The sequence below is a fragment of the Schistosoma haematobium genome, chromosome 1, assembly GCF_000699445.3.
Source record: "Schistosoma haematobium chromosome 1, whole genome shotgun sequence".
Taxonomy (NCBI): Eukaryota; Metazoa; Platyhelminthes; class Trematoda; order Strigeidida; family Schistosomatidae; genus Schistosoma; species Schistosoma haematobium.
In genome coordinates this window covers 3,248,792-3,274,328 of record NC_067196.1, presented here as the reverse complement: position 1 = coordinate 3,274,328, position 25,537 = coordinate 3,248,792, and the positions used below count along the sequence as shown (strand labels likewise).

Genomic DNA, 25,537 nt, shown 5'->3' with positions numbered 1-25,537 from the left:
CACCCATCCTCACATAAGGGTGTATCACCAGGAAAGTCAGTGTTAGGAAGTAGGACTCTGGTTTCACTTGATGACATGTATTCACACTTTGGGATGCAGGTACATCCAACTGACGAGTCTTAAATTGGACGAAACGTGCGTCCTGGGTTCCACTGCTAGCCATTATTGATTTTTGCTTAAAAAAGCTTGTGACTTAAGGCTATATCGTGGCAATCCGCATAGGATGCACATATGCCAACATGAGACTGATCATTTGTAGTTCTAAATAACAATGGGAAGATACAATTAAAACAACACCAAGTGAATTTAGGATACAGCTACGTTGAAAACAGTAGGTATATGGGACTAATGGTTAGCGGTCTCAAGAAACAACAAAATAAGTTCAGTGTAAAAGATATTTGATAATCTTGTCTTTGTATTGTACGATAGCTTCAGTTATGTGGATTTGTAAGTTCACAAGTTCAACTCTTATCTTAGAATCATTCAGTTATGGCTTGTAATCCGAATTCGTTCATTTAATTTCGAGTAACCGTTTCTCACAAAATAGTTGTCGTTTATACCAATGCTACTGAAACTTGATGGCCAAATTAATCGTTTCATTGTCACAGAAGCTTTCATGGGTATTTATAATGCATGTACCTCAGTAGCCGAATATGGATTCATACGGTCGGTTTTAAAGTTTACTGTTTTGTGATATCTGACGACAATACTTGGTTGTACAAAACTGAGTAGGTAACTATACATTGCTTTGCCTGCGTGTAGTTTCGTTTATTTTAGATCTTCAGTACTAAGATGATATATTCTCGATAGATGTCCTCAAACGATTGAAAAGGGAATTCTCAGTCTTCGAAAAGTAGTACTTATGAAATTTGTGTAGCTTAGAGAAGAATACAGATAGTTCTCAAAGTGTTCAGTTGTTTAAAAACTAATGTTTACTGAGTGATGTTTAACTTAGTCTAGTTGAAGATGCTTTATTAAATGTAATTCATTTGCTAAGTACTCTAGTTCTTAAGCTTTAGATGAGCTTCAAAACTACAACCAACTGGTTGATACCTGGGAGCCTTAACTACTAAGTCACTGTGACATCAAATATTTTCACTTAAAAACTCACTTATTTTTTAATGTCATTCCTCTTCGTGTATGCACTATTTATCCTTCATTGATATTAGATAGCTTATCAAGGATTACATAGTTTTATAAAGTGACATCTTTAAGACGTATAAAAGTCAAGAAACTAGATTGATTATAATACTTCAGTTTGTAGATTCAATTTATCCATGTTTTGTCATATTGTCTGTACTTTGTAGCCGATTTATGGTGAATTACAGAAACAATGGGCTAATCTGAATGACTTTGACAATCCCGAAGATTTCTGGTAAAATTCTATTTTGTATAACTGTGTACTGATCCTGTTAAAAACTTTTAGTGATCATGGAAATATAAGGTTCATAATATAGTCTGATTATCGTAGATATTATTATAATCCTACTACTCAAATGAATTGGAGGAGGAACAAATATTGATACAGAATAGTATGAATTCATAATATTTCTAAGTTTCTCGTTAGCTGCTTACAAACCAAAAAAATGTGATAGAATTTTTACATTTGAGATAGTATGAAAACAATTGACATAAATGAGTGTAACTAACTGAATTACAATAATAACTATATAAATATGCTAGAAGAGGTCAGAGGTTAAAAAAAAGGGAATTAATTCAGGGTGAGTGGTGTAAAAGTTTAGTGAAGTTCATAAATTGTGTGATAATTTTAGAGATTAATGGAATTGAATAATGGTAAGATGGGTTACGTAGTAATAATTAAATAGAATTTGAAAAGTGAACATAATTTAAGAGGATCAGGTGGTGGAAATGTGTGAATAATAATATGGTTTCAGAATTAGTTAATAGGGGGAGGAGTAAAAATATTTTAAAACAAATAAATGAATAAAATAACTGAAATAACCGACAAAAAAAGCAAAAAAAGTCAAGGATTACCAGGGTAATGATAAGTTTATTACTGTCTCTTTTTGAGTGCATAAATCCGGTTTAAGTTTTGTTTTTATCGCAATTGCTTCAGTGAAACGGAGAGTAGTCGTATTTCTTTGTCTATTGATAATTTTAAAAGCGTGCAAAATGTTGACGGTATGCCCGGTGTCAATTAAATGCCGAGCTATTGCACTGTTTAGAGCCTTAGTACCTCGCAGCCGCAAGTTCTTCGGAACATGCTCAGAAATGTGAACATGTACTCTTCTCTCAGTTCTTCCAATGTATGTGCTTTGGCACGTACATGTACAGTTGAAGCTACTAAGAAAAGAGGACTTGTCGATTTTAGTTTGTTTAAGTGAGCAGTTCGTTTGCCATACTGTCGTAAGTTTTGCTGCTGCGTAGGCCCCTTTCAACGCAGAATTTAATCTGTGACTAATTAATCCGGCAATTTCATCACCTTTGAAACGTAAATGTAAGAAGCAAGTTTTCTTTTCTACTCCATCGTATTTTGTACGAGGATTGGTTATTGCATATTTCTGGATGAATTTCATTGGGTGTTCATTATCACGTAGAACATTAGTAATCAGATTAATTTCATCATCAAGGTATTCTGTTGAACAAATTTTTTGAGCGCGGTCAAAAAGGCTTCGTACAATACCCTTTTTGTAACTCATTGGGCAGAAACTGTGGTAATTGAGATATAGACCACTCCAGGTATTTTTATGGTGAATATGTCTATGCAATTTACCATCAGATGTTCGTCTGATCCCAACATCACGGAAATGGATTTTGTCTTCACCTTCTTGTTCCATAGTAAACTCTGTCCTCGTGTGCTTTATTAAATAGATCGAATAGCTTAATGGCGTGTTCGTGATTGTTGCAGACGAGGGATGTGTCATCAATATATCTGCAATACAGCGTAGTACAATCGATTGAGTGCTTAAGCTTTTTTGTTCTAGGTTTCCCATAAATAAACTTATCATTACCCTGGTAATCCTTGAATCTTTTTTTTGTTTTTTTGTTTTTTTTTGTCGGTTATTTGAGTTGTTTTATTCATTTATTTATTTTAAAATATTTTTACCCCTCCCCCTATTAACTAATTCTTAAACCACATTATTATTCACACATTTCCACCACCTGAACCTCTTAAATTATGTTCGAAATGCAAAATGTTGCTTCAGCATTGGGTTACATCGACACCCGAACTAGTGATAGGGAGTGAAGTAGTTGAGCGTGTCGATCGCTTCACTTATTTTGGAAGTATCATCAGCCCTTGTGGTCTGGTGTGACGAAATCTCAGCACGGATACAGAAGGCTCGACTAGCTTTAGTCAACTTGCGTCATTTATGACGTAGACGAGATATCCGTCTATCAACCAAATGACGTGTTTACTGCGCAGGAGTTCGTTCCGTCCTACTTTATGGCAATGAAACATGGCCGGTAAGAGTAGAGGGCATTCATAGGCTACTAGTATTCGATCATAGGTGTCTTCGAAACATTGCTCGTATATCCTGGGACCATCGAGTAAGTAATGCAGTTGTTAGGGAACGCGTACTAGGTAAGGATGGCAAATCAATTGATGAAGTAGTGAAACTTCATCAGTTGAGATGGCTGGGACACGTGTTACGTATGCCCAACCACCGACTGCCTCGACGTGCTATGTTCAGTGGTATAGGAGTAGGTTGGAAGAAAGCTAGGGGCGGCCAGACCAAAAACTTGGCACAAGTCCATGAAGTCACTGACAAGTGAACTGAGTCATGTTGGTAGGTGTAGACTACCTGGTTGGGGACTGCGAGATGATAGCAACCGATGGGTAAAGACCGTGAATGACATGGCTCAAAATCGTTTGCGATGGTTCAGGTGCATCCACTCTTTGTGTTCTCCCAAATTCTAATCTTCTGATTTCTTCATGTCCCTTTCTGTTTTCTCTTTCCAAATTTATTTCACTGGATTATAGTCCTTGAATAACATCTTCAAACCCTAATCTTTCCGATTACTGCTTATAATCTTACTACATCTAGCACTATGGGATTTGAATCGACCACTGCATCTCTGTGCTAATGTGGTGTGGCAACTCGAAATGATGTACGTACGTACGAAGTTCTACGTTGGAACTGACTGACTGACTGAAATTATGTTCACTTTTCAAATTCTATTTAATTATTATTACGTAACCCATCTTACCATTATTCAATTCCATTAATCTCTAAAATTATCACACAATTTATGAACTTCACTAAACTATTACACCACTCACCCTGAATTAATTCCCTTTTTTTTAACCTCTGACCTCTTCTAGCATATTTATATAGTTATTATTGTAATTCAGTTAGTTACACTCATTTATGTCAATTGTTTTCATACTATCTCAAATGTAAAAATTCTATCACATTTTTTTGGTTTGTAAGCAGCTAACGAGAAACTTAGAAATATTATGAATTCATACTATTCTGCATCAATATTTGTTCTTGCTTTATTTACATTCATAAAGGGAACCAATTGCATGAAATTGGAGGAGACATGTCTTTTATGACAACGTCACGCAGAAGTGCACTTGGATCTCATAAATATTGTATTCGATATGTAAAGTAGAATAATGGTAAACCATAACCTATCTAAGATAGATTAAATAATCAGTTAACTTAGACAGGCTTTTCCAATCTGACTATCCAGATTTTATATTCTGAAGACGATTCTTAATCAAGTTTATGTTAGCAGCATGAAGTAAATGTTTTCGATCATAAATGTGTGAACCATTTTGCTTTCGTAGGTATAATATGTGGTTGTTCCCTCAGTTCACTGTCACATTGAACGAGAGGGATAAGAAAATATATTTCTTGCTTACTACGATTATGACAGCAGCCCTGGGAGTGTTTTATTACCAGCTGGAGGACAACCAACATCTCCAGCTTGTAAAGTTCATGACCAACGATTGTTGCCACAACACAAACACCTATATGGAATACAGATTTAACTCTGGGTACAAGTGAGGGTTTAGCAATCCAACTGATTTTAAGTGACACATTTATTCTTTGGCTGCGGATTATCAGGTGATGACTTGTTGAACACGAAAAACAAGTCATTCTTACAAGATGGGATAATATAACTGGCGATTACGTTCAATTCAATGGTCTTATCCACATAACTCAAATTAAGGGATGTATTATGACTAAGCCTTCTTCAGTGTGAAGCGATGTATGACTGTATCTTACAGATGATACTTAATGAAGAATGTCGAATGTCCACTACATGCGACAATATGAATGATGTAATTTGTGAACTTTGTCTTTCTTTAGGCGGTTCTGATAAAACAGCTCAATGGTAACGTCTTGAACTGTGAAGCTAGGTAACACGGGCTTGATTCCTACAGGGAGCATCAATTTTCTTTAGATTGCAGTACCAACTATCGATTCCCTTTTGCCCACACTGCGGAAGTGTACTTATCAGGATGTTTTAATAGAAGATTAGTTTAGCAGTAGTCCTAACTACCTGAGAGCGTGACTGGTAGACCTTAAGGGACAACTGGATGAAGCAAGGAAGATTCCCTTTTTTCCATTAGTTTTATGTATATTAGCTCTACGCTTTTAACGCCGTACCCCTTTGTCAGCAATCTGTGGGGCAAGTAATATACAATAAAAGTGTTGAAGGGTAAAAAAATGTAATTAGTCCATCGGTATCATTTTCGGGTTCCATTTGTACTTGTAGGAAAATTTCACTCCTTCCTGTTATCTTAAACATAATGTTTTTGCAAAAAAGACAAAAAAAATACGAACTCGTGTTTATTCCAGAGACCAAGCTTCTTAGGCTAATGGTTGCACGCAGGGTTTCACAATTAGACCAAGATCTCAAACAACATGATTGTACGTGACACCATAGTTCTTATAAGTTGTTAAGCCAATGTAATTCAGTCACTAAGTTCTTTATTATGCATTGTGAAGGTAAAAAATATCGAGATTGCTTTGTAAGTACTTCTCAACGGCGAGGTAAATTAGCCTTACAATTTCCCCTACCTAATTAATGTCAATGATAATTTAATTAGAATGTAAGATAATGGCAACAGTTGATGTTTTATGATAAACAGTATTCACTTGACATTGATTGCTGAATTCAGATTATTTACAATGGATGTAAACTAAGACAAATCTAAACTCTCTTGTTTCAGTTCATACAACGGCACGGATTCAGTAGGCCTCGAGTAGCTTCTGCCAACTTGCGTCACTTGTAGTGTAGATGATGTATCTGTCTATTAGACAAAGGACGAGTTTACTGCGCAGCAGTTCGCTCCGTCCTACTTTATTTGTGTGACACATGGTCGTTAGGAATGCAGAATATACGTAGGTTACTAGTATTGGATCATAGGTGTCTTCGAGGCATTGCTCGTGTATTTTGGGATCATCAGGTAAGTTATACCTGGATTAGGAATAGAGTATTAGGTTGGGATAGGAAATCGGTTAATGAAGTTGTAAATCTTCATCCACTGATGTGGTTGGGGCGTGTGTTACATATGTACATTTACTGCCTACCTCGACGAGCAATGTTTTATGGTGCAGGAGTAGGCTGGAGAAGAGTTAGGGGCGGCCAAACCAAAATATGGCATCAGCCCATGAAGTTAGTGACAATTGAACTTAGCCATGTTATTAGGTACAGACTACTTCGTTGACGTACGTGTAATTATCATAACCAATGATACGAGACTTTGAATGAAATACCCCAAAATCGTTTGCATTGGCGCAGGCGCATCGATTGTTTGTCTTCCCCCAAATTCTGAGGTTCGGAATTCCTCAAAACGTTTTTGTTTTTATTTCATTGATTCATATTTTTCTTAAACTATACCTTTGATTCCTGATCTTTTCAATTACCGTTCATACTGTTACTATCCCTTCTATTCTGGGATTCGGACTGAAAATTTTATCCCTTTGTCCTGATGGAGTATAACAACTTGAATCGATGCACATACGTACCAGGTTCTATATTGTGACTAACTGGTTGATAATATTTAGGAAATTCACATATGTGATTAAACAGTTTCACGTTCTCAAAAGTTTGCATACTTTTCATCTTACACAACATGATAATACTGTCATTACGAATAAGGGCAACATTATTAATAATCAGAGATGGGAAGTGGCTAGGAGTGGGATCCATGACGCACGAATCTATTTTGACGTGCATTAATTGCCTATTTTGGACTCGTCAGCTTGATGTGCCTGCATCTCACAGTTGATGATCACTCTGGGACTCAAATCTGAGATGCAGGTATATCCAGCTGATGAGTCACAAATAGGGAGAAACGCGAGTCAAACTGAATTTCACGGCTAGCCACTATCGATCTTTGTTTATAACTGTTCTAATAGTTCGTTTATAGCTTCCATAGAATGGTGATAAAATAGATCGATTAAAAACTTTGAATAAATCTACTCCGTTTAAAAAACTGAGCTAATATTATGAACAAGATCCATTATTGAATGTCATTTAAATAGCTTAGAATATGGATAATTTCTTTAAAATGTCTCGCTTTTATTTATTTGAACACATTAATATTAGTACAAAGGGGCACCGAATAAATATACGCCACACGGGTCACTTGAATTTTGTATGGGATGATACTACCTGGTTGCTGAAACCAAAACAGGTGGTTTTCTTGGGGGTTCACACCAGTAGCCTTCGACCTAAAGGTTTGATCTACAAGGCAGTGGACCAACGTAAAGAGATGCAGTCTCATGGTAGCAGGTGGTTTGAGATGAGGATTTTTCATTTCTCCTCGGCGGACTCTCTGTGTCCACCATCCTGGTTAAAGCGCTAGACATTATCTTTTCGTGTTGTCAGTTTTGTAATCAACATCCCAATCACTAGAAGGCAGTGAGTAGGGCTTCGCTAGCAGTGGCTGTATAAAAGCGACCATGTAAAGCATTTCAAGGGGGAGAGTTGACTTGTTTCACCCTTGGCCGTATCAGGGCATTTGGGGGCCAGAAGGACCAATTAAAGAATGTCGTTGAAATAGCTTGGAGTGTGAATAACTTCTTTAAAATATCTCGCTTATTAGTTTATACGACTGATACTTAATATATTGAATTCATTTCAGTATGTTAGTTAGTAAATTTAAGTAACTTTCTTTGTACTTTTATTATATCATCACATGGGTTTACATCTGGATTACTGTATTTTAAATTGTGTTTTATAGAATACTTATTGACAAAGCAACTGTAATTGTTCTATTAAGTTATAGATGTTTCCATTAAATACATAATTTGTAAGTACTTATTTTGTTGTTATTACGTTTATAAGTACAAAATTATATCTACAATGATTAATAATAGCACATTTATTTGTTCTACACAAACTGGAGTATGTACTGATGATATTGTTCAGAAGAACAATGAATGTTCCGCAATCAAACCATCCAGTTCAGAGAATAAAACCTTAATCATCCACATGAGCTACAAATATTCTCCATCCATATCAGTGTAGTTACCATTGAGTTTAGTAAATGTTTTTTCTCTTCAAGATTCATTCACTCGAACGGACCAGGGTCATCTTATTGACTGAACTGTTTAAATAAAGAAATAAGCAAATCAACAGGTTTTAAAATAGGCTTTAGAATGATAAAATATTTCGGTTTACAGTTATTCATTTAATTTGTTTGTTCGTTCAATGATCATCCTAGTCCCATAGTAGGATGATACTACCGTCCAGTACTTTCGGGTTTTCCATGGTGGTGTCTAGCTTCGATTTGACTCATGAATTCAATTACTAAATTACTACAATCTCGACAAAACCCCTCTATGGTCTTTTTTGTTTTAGGGAACATGAATGGAGTAAACATGGTGTTTGTGCCGCAAGTGATGATTCATTTATATTAAATGAATTGGATTATTTCAATGTTTCACTTGGGATAAAATTGAAAATGAATTTAATGAGGTAATATCTTACGTCAACATTATTGGGTTTTTTTTGTATATCAACGTTTGGTGTACAATCATTATTTTTTTTGTTAATGTATATGACTAGATGATGATGATTATGATGATGATGATGATGATGATGATGATGATGATGAGGAGACTACTGGTCGAAGTCCGCTTTATGGCTCGCTAACGAACTGCTGAATAATGATCCATGAATATGAATTCTTCATTTGATCTCATCTATTCTACATAAGCTAATCCATTTTGGGCGACGGAGGTAATAAAAGCCAAATACAAATTAACTTGAACGAATTTGTTTCAAATACTCGTTTACTCAGGCAGACGTGAAGATGAGAGATGGAGAAGGTCGACACCCCAACCTCATGAGTAATAGGTGAAGAAGATACAGGTATACGGACAGATGCTCACTAGCATGGATGATCAAGGTTGCAAGTGAGTAGTTGGCTAGAGCAAACACACGGCTGATAAGACAGATAGAAGGATTAGAATAATTTATCTGTTTCAAAGTTTGAAAAAATCATATAGTCTTCCTGCCTGTTGACTCCAGAATACTAGTCCTAGACTCCGCGACATCGTATATTTCAAACATACTGGGTTTATATACAAACCAAACAGACTGCATTACACCATAGAATAGAAAGTAACATATGTACAAGATTTAGCCAAAAGTAGCTGTGAATGTGGAAGACTGTAAATAGTAGACTTGGAATAATTCAAGAACGGTAAATCGTATAACAATAGTTTATGGGTCAAAATAAAGCTTCTAATAAGAGGAACATGAATATGACTAGTTCAATTACAATAAAAATAGATGTATAGTATTAGTCTAGAAATAGATTCCAACAGTTACCATTCATTATTCTCATCGGGATATAACATAAAGTTTTCTGTTACCCTTAATACTATTCTCGTCGCTCATTATATGTTATAGGAATGTCTGCTAAGAGCATTTAGCATAATGATTTCAGGTTGAAATATGTTCTGCAATCCAAACTGTTTTCTTATCTGATCTTCAAGTGTTTTGTGTATGCTGTGCTTTAAATGTACTGAAACTCTTCCCTCCGTTTGACGACTGTGACAGCTTCGACTTCACGCTTCGCTACATACTACTTACAAGAAATCTTGTGAGTAGTGTCTACCGCCTGGAGTCCCTCCGGGGGCTACTGCCGGTCCCAAGCCCGGATAAAGGAGGAGGGTTGGGCATGGGGTTAGCGTCCCCATCCCGTAGAAAACTAACTCGCTAAAAAAACGCTAACCAGAAAAAATTATTCAAACCTTTTAAACTCTGCCCTGGGAGTCAAAAGGTCTTCATTTAGAAGAATTATGACGCCTCATGATGAAAGCCGAATTCCTTCGGAAGTTACGAGGCCGATGCCCCTTCTGACAACCAGAGCGACCATTTATTTAGGTACATGGAATGTTCGTACTATGTGGGACACCGGGAGAGCCTTCTAAATTGCTGCAGAAATGAGAAGATACAACCTAGAGGTACTTGGGATCAGTGAAACACATTGGACACAAGTTGGACAACAGCGACTAACTACAGTAGAGCTCCTGTTATACTCCGGCCATGAAGAAGAAAATGCACCACATACACAAGGAGTTGCATTGATGCTGTCCAAACAAGCGCAAAATGCGCTAATAGGATGGGAATCTCATGGACCAAGGATCATCAAAGCCTCGTTCAAAACAAAGAAAGAGGGCATTTCAATGAACATCATCCAATGCTATGCGCCTACCAACGACTACAATGAAGACGCTAAAGATCAATTCTACAATAGGCTGCAGTCAATCGTCGAGAAGTGCCCAACAAAGGACCTGACCATTCTGATGGGAGATTTCAATGCCAAGGTTGGGACGGACAACACTGGATATGAAGACATCATGGGACGACACGGACTTGGAGAAAGAAACGAAAATGGTGAGAGATTTGCAAATCTATGTGCCTTCAATAAGCTGGTCATAGGCGGCACCATATTCCCACATAAACACATACACAAAACCACATGGACTTCACCGGATCACTCTACACAGAACCAAATCGACCATATTTGCATCAACAAAACGTTCAGGAGGACTATAGAGGACGTGAGAACCAAGAGAGGAGCTGATATAGCCTCAGATCATCACTTGCTGGTCGCCAAGATGAAGTTGAAACTGAAGAAACACTGGACAACGGGGCGGACAATATCACAAAAGTTTAATACGGCCTTTCTTCAGGATACTAACAAACTCAACAAATTCAAGATAGTCCTCAGCAACAAGTTCCAGGCCTTTCATGATCTACTCAATGGAGAGGGAACTACTGTGGAGGGCAACTGGAAGGGGATCAAAGAAGCAATCACTTCAACATGTCATGAGGTCCTGGGTCACAAGAAGCACCATCACAAGGAATGGATCACTGTTGATACACTGGGTAAGATTCAAGAAAGAGGAAACAAGAAGGCAGCAATCAATGCCAGTCGAACAAGAGCAGAAAAAGCCAAGGCACAAGCTGAATACACAGAAGTAAACAAACAAGTGAAGAGGAGCATCAGAACCGACAAAAGTAAATATGTGGAAGATTTAGCAACGACGGCAGAAAAGGCTGCAAGGGAAGGAAACATGAGACAATTGTATGACACGACAAAGAAACTCTCTGGAAATCGCCGCAAACCAGAACGACCAGTGAAAAGCAAGGAAGGCGAGGTAATCACCAACATTGAAGAGCAACAAAACAGGTGGGTAGAACACTTCAAAGAACTCTTGAATCGACCAGCTCCACTGAACTCACCCAACATCGAAGCAGCACCCACGGACCTCCCAATCAATGTTGGCCCACCAACAATTGAAGAAATCAGCATGGCCATCAGACAAATCAAGAGTGGCAAAGCAGCAGGACCGGACAACATCCCAGCAGAGGCACTAAAAGCAGACGTAGCGGCAACTGCAAGGATACTCCACATTTTCTTCAATAAGATTTGGGATGAGGAGCAAGTACCAACAGACTGGAAAGAAGGACTTCTGATCAAAATACCGAAGAAAGGCGATCTCAGTAAGTGTGATAACTACAGGGGCATCACTCTTCTTTCAATACCGGGAAAAGTCTTCAACAGGGTATTGTTAAACAGGATGAAGGACTGCGTAGACGCCCAACTTCGTGACCAACAGGCAGGATTCCGTAAGGATAGATCGTGTACAGACCAAATCGCAACTCTACGGATCATTGTGGAACAATCAATTGAATGGAATTCATCACTCTACATCAACTTCATTGACTACGAAAAGGCATTTGACAGCGTGGACAGAACAACACTATGGAAACTTCTTCGACACTACGGCGTGCCCCAGAAGATAGTCAATATCATACAGAACTCATATGATGGATTACACTGCAAAATTGTGCATGGAGGACAGTTGACAAAGTCATTCGAAGTGAAGATCGATGTTAGGCAAGGTTGCTTACTCTCACCCTTTCTCTTTCTCCTGGTGATCGACTGGATCATGAAGACGTCAACGTCTGAAGGGAAGCGCGGGATACAACGGACACCTAAGATGCAGTTGGATGATCTAGACTTCGCAGATGATCTGGCCCTTCTATCCCAAACGCAACAACAGATGCAGGAGAAGACGAACAGTGTGGCAGCAGCCTCAGCAGCAGTAGGTCTCAATATACACAAAGGGAAAAGCAGGATTCTCCGATACAACACAAAATAAACCAATCCAATCACAATTGACGGAGAAAATTTGGAAGATGTAAAAACCTTTACGTATTTGGGCAGCATCATTGATGAACAGGGTGGATCTGATGCAGATGTGAAGGCGCGGATCGGCAAAGCAAGGGCAGCATATTTACAACTGAGGAACATCTGGAACTCAAAGCAACTGTCAGCCAACACCAAGGTCAGGATTTTCAATACAAATGTCATGACAGTTCTACTGTATGGGGCAGAAACCTGGAGAACTACGAAAGCCATCACCCAGAAAATACAGGTGTTTATTAACAATTGTCTACGCAAAATACTTCAGATCCATTGGCCGGACACTATTAGCAACAACGTACTGTGGGAGAGAACAAATCAGATCCCAGCGGAGGAAGAAATCAGGAAGAAGTGCTGGAAGTGGATAGGACAGACATTGAGGAAAGCACCTAACTGCATCACAAGACAAGCCCTCACATGGAATCCTCAAGGCGAAAGGAAAAAAGGAAGACCAAAGAACACATTACGCCGAGAAATGGAGATAGACATGAGAAAAATGAACAAGAATTGGATGGAACTAGAAAAGAAGGCCCAGGACAGAGTGGGTTGGAGAATGCTGGTCAGTGGCCTATGCTCCATTGGGAGTAACAGGCGTAAGTAAGTAAGTGTCTACCACACTACTACTATTCTTACCAGTGCTTTAATATTCATCTTGTTAATTTCCCCCAGGTTCTACTTTATTTATGATTGACTGATTAACTGACTGAGTCAAATCATATAGAATCATTGATTTGGACATTCTTGTTTATCGCCAATGAAGAATGATTATATCTACTTGTAAATATCATCGCTGTTAAAAATAAATGACAGTGTGATATGGTTTATCAGATTAGGAACATTTACAAAAAGGTGTATGAAACATTCACTATCATTCAACAAGATTAATTATGTTATGATGAATTGTATGAGGTAAATACCATATATTGTATGTTGTCTTCATATGATAAAAATAATCTGAAGTGTTTATATCCTTATTAGATAACATGATTAAAAGATTTTTAGGGGACAATTTATATGATTTATAACTGTTTAATTGTCATTCATATTAAGGTTAATGGATCTTCAAAATATCTTTTATGTTAAGTTGGTTGTTTGAATTGAAATTCCTGTTGAGGATCAGATGCAGACGTAAAGTCGAGGATTGGCAAAGCAAGGGCCGCATTCCTACGATTGACGAACATATAGAACCCAAAACAACTTCCAACCAATATCAAAGTCAGAATTTCCAATACGAAAGTCAAGGCAGTTCTACTGTATGGAGCTGCAACTTGGTGAAGTACTACAACCATCATCAAGAAGGTACAAGTATTTATAAATAGCTGTCTACGCAAGATACTCAACATGCACTGGTCGGATACCATCAGCTGCATCCTTCTGTGGAAGTGAACAAACCAGCTTTCAGCTGAACAGGAAATTAGGAAAAGACGTTGGAAATGGATAGGACATACATCACGCAAATCATCAAACTGCATCACGGGGCAAGCCCTAACATGGAATCGTGAAGGAAAGCGGAAAAGAGAAAGGCCAAAGAACACATTACGTCGGGAAACAGAAGCAGATATGAAAGGGATGAATAACAAGTGGAAAGAGCTAGAAAGAATTGCCCAGAACAGGGTTGGATGGAGAATGCTGTTGAGAGCGTCCTATGCTCCTTCACGAGGATTGACAGGCATAAGTAAGTAAGTACGTCTGTTACTCTCAATGGAGCATAGGTCACCGGCCAGTATATATGGGATGTTTAAATACAGCACTATAGGAGGAAGGAAATCAGTATTGATTCAAGATGAATTGTTTTTTGTTTTTGTTTTACATTAATTTACTCAGTACGAATGCTGTTCATGTACTTTCAATGCAGTTGTCGTAGACGATTTGTGTTCACTGATGATATCTTCGTTACTAAGTCATAATTATTGTAATCGACTCATTATAATTAATCATTTTAAGTATATTTTAAATTCTATTGGATCTTGGTTAGCAAGCATCTATATAACAACTGAACTTTTCACTCTAGTTAAAGTAGGAGAGAAGGAGAGGATAGTAAATAGTCTTGTTATAGTTGTAAAATCGTAGTTTAGTGCATGTGGACATCGATTTTTCACGTTGCTAGTTTTTTTTTATAGCTTGCTCCACTTATAAGGATTATATTATCCAATTGATTCTGTTATGTTTTATTACGGGATCTTATTAATCGATGAATATACTTTTACATGAGAGTTGTGCTCTGGGTAATTTTACTACTTATTGGTGAATAAGATCTTCTGGGCAAAGTATGAATTCTTTTCTCAACTGATGAACAGAGAGAAAGGTTATGAGATGCAGTTAGAATTGGTGATAATTAGTTTTGTGTATTGGCTGGTGCTATGTCAAACCCACATGGGTTATTCTATCTTCCTGACAGACTAATTTATTCGTTCGTCTTGAGCCGCTTTTTAACCTTGTGCCTGTTCTAATATGAGTGTGTTTATTAATCCCTTACTCTACTCACCACATATCTGTAACATATTTTTGTCTGACTATAAATATTGTGTCACGCTTGGTTGAATATTGTTGGCTCACTCTCCTTCTCCACTGCGCGTCATTTTATTTCAATTCGCTTCCTTCACTGCGTCTCCCTGATTGTCTGTTCAGATCAACGATTGTACGAAATGTGCGTATTCGAAATTCATCCCCATATTTGACTTATTTAATTCTGTTATTCACTAACGCGAGTTAAGTCGATGATTGTATACGAAGGTAACCAGGATGTATATTTAGAAACCAATCATCATGCGATTTAATTGGAGTCGGATACTAGTTCACTAAAGTTTACTTTGCTGGGATTACAACGGCGTTGTCTATCTTTCAGCGTCGTTATTTTGTACAAGTTTCATTAGTAAGCTTGGTAGTAGATAATTCCTACACACTTTGAACTTCAAGAGGCTATATAAATCACGTTATTCTTTCACAATTATTACATTGTAATTTATAAATTAGCAAAAATCTTGTCAAACGTAAATCGGTAATACTAACATGTCTTGTTTGGTGTTACCGATTTATACTTAACAAAACATGACTTCCAAATGGCTGAGGGTGAAAAGAGTCAGCTTTCCTCCAAATGTTCTCATATGGTCATGCATATGCAACCATTGCAAGGGACGTCCTGCTCATTGCCTTCTCGTGACGGTAGTGTTGTTTACGAAATTGAGAGGACAATAAGCGAATGTCTAGCGCTTTAACAAGGTTTGTGGATATGAGGGATCCGGCTAGGGGATTTGGAAAACCCTGATTCTAAACTAATGATGCACATGGGCTCCAGTATCCTCGAAGGATAAATGGCGTATGAATCTATTGTTGACGACCGGCTACCATGGGACTGCATCTCCTGAAGTTGCTCCGCTGGTTTGTGGATCAGATCTCTATATGAAAAGCTCTGGGATTGGCCTTCTAAGAAAACCATCTGCTTCGGTTCAAGCGTCCGTGCAGTATCCCAGCCCTTACACGAATCGAATGACGAAGTGTGGTGCATTTACATTCAGTGCCTCCTTACATTGATTTTTATGTGTTTAAATAAGACAAGACATCTAAATTTATCAGAGAAATTAACGAAGTAGATTCATATGGACATTATTCAATGGTTATACATACATTTCATTTGAAAGATACTTCATAAATCCTAAACATATGTACAGAACATTTATGAATTAGTAATGACTGTAATCGAATTCTAAAACCTTTATACAATTATACGTATATTCGTCAAGATTAGAACGAATAGTTTGACAAAAACTGGGCGCCATGTTTAGAAAATTATAGTTGAAATAATCTAAACGATTGAAATTTTAAAAAATAATTTATTTCCACGTCGTCAACTTTTCACATGATTCCCATGTACCTGACTCATGTTATTTTATTTACTAAAGTCAATATCCAAATATAATTGGGATTAACACAGTATAGATTTAATTTGATTTGATTGTTAAAAGCGTGCTATATCATCATTCCTTGATGATTTTGATTTTGAGCATTCTACTCTGAAGAGAAGTCCAGACAAGCTAGTTGGACGGAACGTTGGAATTATTTTTTTCTTTAAATTTCAACCGCTGAGATTATTTCAAATATAATTTTCACATAAAATGTCTTTATACAATTAGCTGTGTATGTTTCCCTCTCTCTCTAAACCTTGACTAATTCATGTTCATTTAGTATGTTGACCCTTTTTAATGTGTTTATAACCTCGAATTTCGTATAACAAGTTAATTATAACGTTCATATAAACATCACATTAGATTGTTCTCTTTGGTTATTTGCTTATTCTTGTTTTTGTTTTCGTTTTTCTTTCCAGTCGTTTTGATTCAATCAAAATTAAACCAAATAATTTGGTTACTTTAAAGGTTAGTTATTTAGTTAGTTGCCCTCAAATGCCCTGGTACAGCCAAGAGTGGGGACAGTCCGGTCTCCCTCTCGAAATGTTCTCATGTGGCCACGCGTATATAGCCTCTGCTAGGGAAGTCCTATTCATTGCTTTCTCGTGGCGGGGATGTTGTTTACGAAATTGAGAGAACGAAAAGCGAATGTCCGGCACTTTAAACGGGTTGGTGGACATAAAGGATCCATCCAGAGGAGTTGGAAAACCCTGATTCCAAACCAATGGTGCACATGGGCTCCAGGAACCTGAAGGAACAAATGGCGTATGAAATAATTATTGGTGACTGGCTACCATGAGACTGCATCTCCTTACGATGCTCCACTTCCTTGTGGATCAGACCTTCAGGTCGAAGGCTCCGGGTGTGGTCCTTTAAGAACACTACCTGCTTCGGTTTGAGCACCCGGGTAGTATCACAGCTCTCACACATGTCAAATGAGATCTGTGTGGTGCATATGTATTTGGTGCCTCCTTGTACCAATATCTATGTGCTAAAACATATAAATAAATTAGTTACTTAGTTAAATATATTTTTAATTAAAAAATAATGATATTTCATATAGACAATAAACATCAAACATTCTCTGGTATTTACATGTTAAATGTTTCTTTAAGTAAATAGTTATGAAACTTTCAAATTGCAAGTTATGATGATTCGAGTTTTATTGTGAACGACGACTTCATCTCTCTCTCTCCGCGTGTGTGTGTTTGTGTGCCAATTTCTATGTTCTTTATAATTTGTCGATAAATTATTAAAAGTATAAATGTAGTCATTATATATTTATTCATTTATTCACTTTTTAACTCTTTTTAATAAGTAGGTTGCATGTTTGTCATCAGGGTTTTCCAACTTCTCTAGGTAGATTCTCAATATCCACCACCAACCCGGTTAAAGCGCCGGATATTCACTTTTCGTCTTTTCAATTTTGTAGACAACAGTAATGCCACAAGAAGGCAGTGAGTAGAACTTCCATGACAGTGGTTGTATGCACGTGACTATCTGATAGTAATTCGAGGGGGAGAACTGACTCCCTCCACTCTCAGCCGTACCAGGGCATTCGCGGGCAGTGTTGGGGACGGTTGAAAGAAAGTTAGGGGCGGTCAAACCAAAACGTGGTATCAGTGCTTGAAGTCACTTACTTCTAGTCCTAGCCATGTTGATAGATGCATTCTACTTGGTTGGGGTCCGCGTGACTATCGTAACCAATGGTTTGAGACTCTTGGTGACATGGCTCAGAATCGATCACAATTCCCTAAACTATGAGACTAGAATTATTTCATATCTTTCTTTCTGTACTATATCCTTATATGCAATCTTTCCTTTATATATTACACCATTGAGTTAACTGCTTCTATGAATCCGGTGTTCGTTTTACTGTGATAATGATGTGTGGCAACTTTGACCTATGTATGTATGTGCCTGGTCCTACTATTGTAACTGACTGACACGCAAATAAAGGAGAAGAGATTTGTGAGAAAGTTGTATCTGTGAAGACGCCAGAATTCCTTACCAGACTTATTCGCCCATCACGCTATGGATAATCATCGAATCATAATTTAGTAACCGTTCAGTCTATCACGTTTGTCCCATTCCATATCAGAAAGATCACTTTAACCGTTTACAACTAGAAATTATTGTTCAAACTTCAATTACGAATGCCACTATTCTTTAAACTTTCTAGAAAATCTGATACATTTGTAAACATTTTAAGTCAGTGTAAACAGTGACTTATTATCCACAATAAGGATCACAAAAGATCACATAATAAGAGGTTACTGAGAACCGCCACATTTCATCATACCTTTAATTTACATGCCGTTCTTTCCTAACAGCGTTAAGGCATTAAGATAAATGTGTGTTACACAAATAAGAAAGTAAAGTTATGAAGCGATACATAACTGAAGTTGGAATATAATCAAAGAATAAATGAAGGAATAAAAATAATTGAATGAGAATGGTATGTGTTATCTAAGAAAACTACTATCAAATAGATTCCTTTTTGGTTGAGAGCGTTTTTTTTTACTTCTTCTTTCTTCAAGGAATATAGAAAGGATTTCCGCAAAATGATTATTAACTTTTATTTTGAGTTTTATCTATGAATGTCTTATACACCGAGTTTCACTTTCATTGGGTGTCTCTTTCTAGCCACAGGATCATACTGAAATAACACATTGCCGTAAGTTGCTATGGCTTTTACTTTGCTTATACTTATGTTATCATTAGGGTACCCAACTACTCAAATGTACAGGAGATAGTTTCTAAATTCCTTAAGATTACCAAGCAAGATTTGATGGGATTACTTAGTTAACTCATGATTGTTTCTTCTCCTACTGATACTGAATTTGTGATTTTTTTCTTCTCTCTTTTTTCGTTCTAGCGTGATGTAGTGCTTAATCAATTGAGGAGTTCCTTCGGTGTGAATGTGTTAATGGTTTGCTCTTTCCAAAACGTAAGAATGCTTTATACAGTGTACAATGATTTCTATTGCCAATTAATAAATTATTATCAGAATAGGGATTTGTAAAGATTATACTAATTTTAATAGTTGAATTCATAAATCGCTCTAAGCTAGAATACCATTGAAAACCTGGAATCACTAAATGGCTGTTTTGTCCTAGTATGGAGTTCCCCAGCAGTGCGTAACCATGATCTCACACACAGGACTCGAACCCAGAGGCTTCGGCCTCGCGCGCGAACTCTTAAGCCGCAGATCACTGAACCGGTATCCAATGCTGTTTATGTCCAACTTCAATCGATCCATGACCTTACGCAATCCTTCATCCATTGTTTGAAGTGGATAACTGTCTCCGGCGGACCCGGATTGGACTTTACGGAAACTATCAAAATGAAATTTATTGAAATAAATCGATCCACATTTTACAGCGTTAAAGGTGGCTGCTGACGAACAAAAAAATTACAGCGAAAGTCCCAGTTTCTGTTAAATATCAGTTGAAATTCTTACATTTTACGTCTATCTAGAGTCAATGTGTGAAATTTCTAAGGAATTGGGAAAATTATACAGCAGTAATGAATATTCGAAGCAGAGAGGGACAGGATTTAAGAGTTCGAGTTATTTTAGTAGATGTCTTTATGTATTGCTTTTAACTGTCTTGCAGGAAATTGACAGCTTGTTGCCATGCTTTGGTCTGACTACTCCTATTTAGATACTGTCATCATAGTCCACCATAATCCTGTAGCAAAATTTCTATTTTTAGATGTGTGAAACATAACTAAATTTTTATCACACTGTCACTAAGATTGTTAAGCCCTTAAGATTTTGCAAGGGAAACAGTTTCATGTAGCTCACCAACAATGGATGTAAAAGAACAAACGTACCCTAGGAACTGTTAACTAAAATCTTTAGTTCTGTAACCGAATTATATATGATCAATTTTTAGTCAATCGTAGATAACCCTGAATCTAATATGAAAGTTTCCAAATTGTAACATCTCATAATGGTAAATAAATGGTCAGTAAATATTTGTTCAAAAGGAGGAAATATGATAGATTATCTCCTGTATACTCATGTCTGATTGTAAGGATGGGTAGCATATGACTTTTGTAAATTTTGTAGACAGTTTTCATGTCAAGTAATATAACCTGAGTTAAAGAGTTACATAATTAACACCTATGCGTAGTGCTGTTTGAAGAGATTGCGAGTTCAACTAATATGAGAACAAAACGAAAATTCTGTGACACAATGACCAATAAACTAGCTATTCCGACGCATCCTAGCTTCGCTAACCAGGGAGAGAAGTCCATGTTTGGAAGAGGAAAATATATTCCACAAACAACAACAAACACAACACAAGTATATATATATATATATATACTATTATTTATTTATTTTAGCACATAGATATTGGTACAAGGAGGCACCAAATACATATGCACCACACAGATCTCATTTGACATGTGTGAGAGCTGTGATACTGCCCGGGTGCTCAGACCGAAGCAGGTAGTGTTCTTAAAGGACCACACCCGGAGCCTTCGACCTGAAGGTCTGATCCACAAGGAAGTGGAGCATCGTAAGGAGATGCAGTCTCATGGTAGCCAGTCACCAATAATTAGTTCATACGCCACTTGTTCCCGCAGGATACTGGAGCCCATGTGCACCACTGGTTTGGAATCCGGTTAAAGCGCCGAACATTCGCTTTTCGTCCTCTCATTTTCGTAAACAACACCGCCACGAGAAGGTAGTGAGTAGAACTTCCCTGTCAGCGGCTATATTTGCGTGGCCATGTAAGAGAATTTCAGGAGGGAGAGGGGACTCTCCCTACTTATAAATAAGGCATTTACAAAGTAAGTTCTAGAGATCTAACATCACCAACAATAGACAACTCAGTAATAGATTATTATATGTACTGATCATGTTCATTTTTCAGCTTAGCTTCTTAACTCGTTGTATTCATGTTTCCTTTTTTTCTCTATCTCTCTCTCTCTCTTGTATGTGTTTTGGCTCATATTCTATTTAGGATAAACCAGCTAAATTATCTGAAATTCGACTATGTTTAAATCCATCATTAGAATTCATTGATTGTCCTATATCAGGAAATAAAAATGATTATCAACAATTTTCAAATAGTTTTTATCATCAAAACATTTATCATAATCCTGTTTGTAAATCATCGTTACCATGGTTATATCAATCTCCAATTTGTTACAATCAATCATCTATTTTATTATTTTATAATGCACCATGTCCAGAAGAATTAATATTTCCAGATTTTAATTAAAATGATATTCATTATGTTGATATTCTTATTTTATCGAATTATATTTATACGTATATATATATATATATATATGGTTTATCCCATCTTAGTTACTACAACTCTATTATCACCAAGTCTATTGTTGCCGTAGTGATTACTATTCACTTTTACTCCTGTTCTATTATTCAAATATATACTCTGTTATATAAAATAAGTACAATTGACATGACAATTTGAATAGTATATCTCTTATTATTCAATCATCTTTAATGATATAATGTTTTATTCAAGTTTCTATGTTGTTGTTGTTGTTTTAACTAACTTTATCTGAATCTATTCTTTTATGAATAAAACTTATTGGTTTTAGATGAATCGGATAAATTTTGTTTTTTTTTTTTTACATTTGAAAATACATTTTAACTTTTGAGCACTTGGACATTATCATAGCCCATCCACACATATCAAGTGACTTGTGTAGTGCGTGTGTATTAACAATGACCCTTTGTGCCAAATTATATGTGTTTTTAAATAAATAAATAATCTTAGTTATTGTGTTTATGTTGGTTTATAGTTATATATTGTTCAATATTCTCTTCATTTCTACTATACTGAATGTTATTTGAAATGGGAGTCGGACGTGTATATATATAGTATACTGCCTCAAATGCTCTGATATGGGCGAGAGTGATGAGAGTCAACTCTCCTTCTCAAAACGCTCTCGCATGGCCACGTGCATACAACCACTGCCAGGTAAGTCCTACTCACTGCCTTCTCGCGGAGAGGGTGTTGTTTACAATATTGAGATGACGAAAAACGAGTGTCCAGCACTTTAGCCGGGTTGGTGGATATGGGGGATCCACCTAAGGGAGTTGGAAAACCCTGATACCAAACCATTAGTACACATAGGCTGGCTCCAGGACCCTGAAGGAATAAAAGGCGTATGAATCGATTGTTGGTGACCGGCTACGATGGGACTGCATCCCATGACGTTGCTCCACTACCTTGTTGATTAGATCGTTTGAAGCGAATGAAGATCAATTCCGAGACGTAAATACATCCAGCTGACGAGTCCCAAACAGGATGGAACACTCGTCCTGGCTTACAGTGCTAGTCACTATCCATCTCTGTTAAAAACTAATGTATATTATACATACAAGAAATCTCCTTCCAAGTCTATTCGGTTATTATTTCAACATTTTAATGATTGTGTTCATATTTATGGCAACGGTACACGTAGAACATTATCTGGACGTTGATGGAAAAAAAGGAACCACTTAGTTTTCGTTTAAATTTAGAAGGTTTCTTTTATTTCAACTAGATATATTCAGAGTCTTAATTTAATTGTTTTTTCTTAACTTTCGATAAGGAGATTTATATACACAACAAAAAATTGACTTAGTATTGTTTATTTGTATCTTCCCGTTCTTGTTTAGGACTGCGTTTGATCAATCTCTTGTTGGCATATGTGCATCGCATGCGGATTGCGTCAATATTGCCTTAGTTCATAAGCTTTATAAACAAAGATGTATAATGGCTAGCAGTGGAGTCCAATTTGACGCAAGTTTCATCCTATTTGTGACTCGTCATCTGAATGTACCTGCATCCCTAAGTTGATATTCACTGTGGAACGTGGATCTGGTACCGTCCGCCTCAAACGTCATTGTGTTATGTAGGTACACACAATTGACGAGTCCTAAATAGGACGAAACGCTCACCCTAGATTCCACTGCTAGCCACTTTCTACTTTTGCTTATAAAACTTGTGACTTAACACAACAGAAAATTGTTTATAAATAAAGTAATTTCTAAGAGATCTGGTTTAAGACCAACAAAAAATGTGTGCTCAACGTAACTTAAATGTAATAACTTCCTCACCAGGTATCTACTAAACAAATCAATAATATGAGTTTATCAAATCATCTGACTTTATACTTGTATCTACACACCTATTATCTGAAAATAAAGATAAAATACTTCATTAATCTCATCACATATTGATGAATATCATAGGTGAGTTTAACATGCATAGTTCTCTATACCAAGCTTGTTATATTTTAAATTTTATAGAATACTGTTATTATTTAACTCGGTTGTATAAATGAATTTGGTAAATAATTATCAGAAATGTATATTTAGGTGATATACAAAATATCTTAAATAAGTTCTGGAATTGTTTGAAAATAACTAAACAGACAATATTGTATCCATGGAGGTTTCTGAGAGAAGTGATTAGCATATTAAGAAACGATTATTAGACTGGATTGAAACTGTATTTGTAGTGTGTGCTATTGATGTTGATAGATATAAGTAGTATGTATCATTATTCGAAAATGAAAGGTTAAGAAGATCGAAGAAAAGACGATGAGAACAGAGAGTGATTGGTGTGGAAACGAAAGAACAGTGAAGTTTGAGACAATTGATTGACATTGTGCAAATGAAGTATTTACTGTATAGTGGTTCTCAGATTTTATTAAAATGTCCTATAATTCTTTATTCCAATACATTCGTTTGTCCCCATTTGTGTTCTCGTTCACTACATATTCGGTTATACCATAAGGAAATCGTTTAGTCTTCTGTTGATTATTCCCACATTTTGACTTCTTTAAAACTGATGTAAGCCTTCAGCTGATTATTGTTTCTTTAAACCTTTAGTTTTCAGTTGCTGATTGTTTGAAAATGAATGTTTATCGAGAGTAATTCTTTGTATATCACCGCTACTCTTTTTAATTTGTTAGTATTGTATACCATTTCTTCTTCATTGATTAATGTTTAGAAATTCATTTCTGGAATGTAATGTATTCTGAAGTAAATCAATTCAAATTCATAAATAATAGTCGAAATCTGGATTGTAACTTTCAGTACTGGTTCCACTGAATACCTACATATAACAAAAGTAAAACGATTTCGTTGAAATGCCAAATTCTTCATCAATGTATCGTTTATTCATTGATTTAATGGACAGTAATAGGTAGGAATATCAGTTTATATGACCAGAAGGTATCGAGATAAATTTACTGAACTATAGGCTGGATAATAAACTCAGAGCTGTTTCAATACACTAGATATTTGATTATTTATAAGCACAAATACACAATTTCCAACCGAGGAATTATGTATCAGATTAAATGAGCCCTATTAATAGCTTTTTCTTCTAAATTACAACGTCAAATTTGAGTAGGAACATCAACTACAATATGAAAATAGATACTTTTTCTATTCGCTGATGTACCAGTCCCTTTCAATGATGTGCCATACATGTACACACTACGATAATCTATGTATCAAGCAGTGCTTTAAATACGAAATCGCCTGACTTCATTGTTTAACATCACTAGTTTTGTTTAGTGAAACCTAGCTCCAGGATTGAAAAAAACTTTACGGTTCATGGATTGTGGTAAGACAAAGTTTCATAGGCAAATAAGCAAGATTCTCAAATGCAACAGGTAGAAAACCAACCCAATCACACTTGATGGAGTAGTTCTGGAAGATGTGTAATCTTCCACGTACCCAGGAAGCATCACCAATAAACCAGGAGGATCTGATGCACATGGACTTCCTTAACTAAATTACTTTAGACGTTTATTCTTAATCGTATTCTGTCCGTAACTAAAAAAGGCCCTGAAAAATAATGAATTTATCTAATTTTACATAATTTCTTGTTATTGTTTCATTTCAATTCTCTACCAAAGTTACTAAGTAAATAAACCAATAAATCAGTTAATAAAAGTGAATTATTGACAAATAATTACCCAATGAATTAATTAATAG

At 36.4% G+C, this 25,537-nt stretch overlaps 1 protein-coding gene across 3 annotated transcripts in view; it reads left to right on the top strand.

The window, feature by feature from the left end:
• Nucleotides 1-24,580, top strand: part of RNASET2_4 (Ribonuclease T2) — a 32,266-nt gene extending 7,686 nt beyond the window's left edge. Inside the window, exons 6-11 of one of the 3 annotated variants that reach the window (XM_051212233.1) lie at nt 1,308-1,375; nt 8,788-8,904; nt 16,974-17,022; nt 19,433-19,504; nt 21,531-22,520; nt 24,543-24,580. In XM_051212233.1, coding sequence (XP_051072923.1) covers nt 1,308-1,375; nt 8,788-8,904; nt 16,974-17,022; nt 19,433-19,504; nt 21,531-21,791 — 567 coding nt within the window. In that variant the 3' untranslated portion in view covers nt 21,792-22,520; nt 24,543-24,580. Of the gene's footprint in view, nt 1-1,307; nt 8,905-13,321; nt 13,562-16,973; nt 17,023-19,200; nt 19,232-19,432; nt 19,505-21,530; nt 23,020-24,542 lie in introns of those variants that run through there. The other 2 variants (XM_051212235.1, XM_051212234.1) reach the window with 2 other exon arrangements.
• Nucleotides 24,581-25,537: the final 957 nt, after the last annotated feature.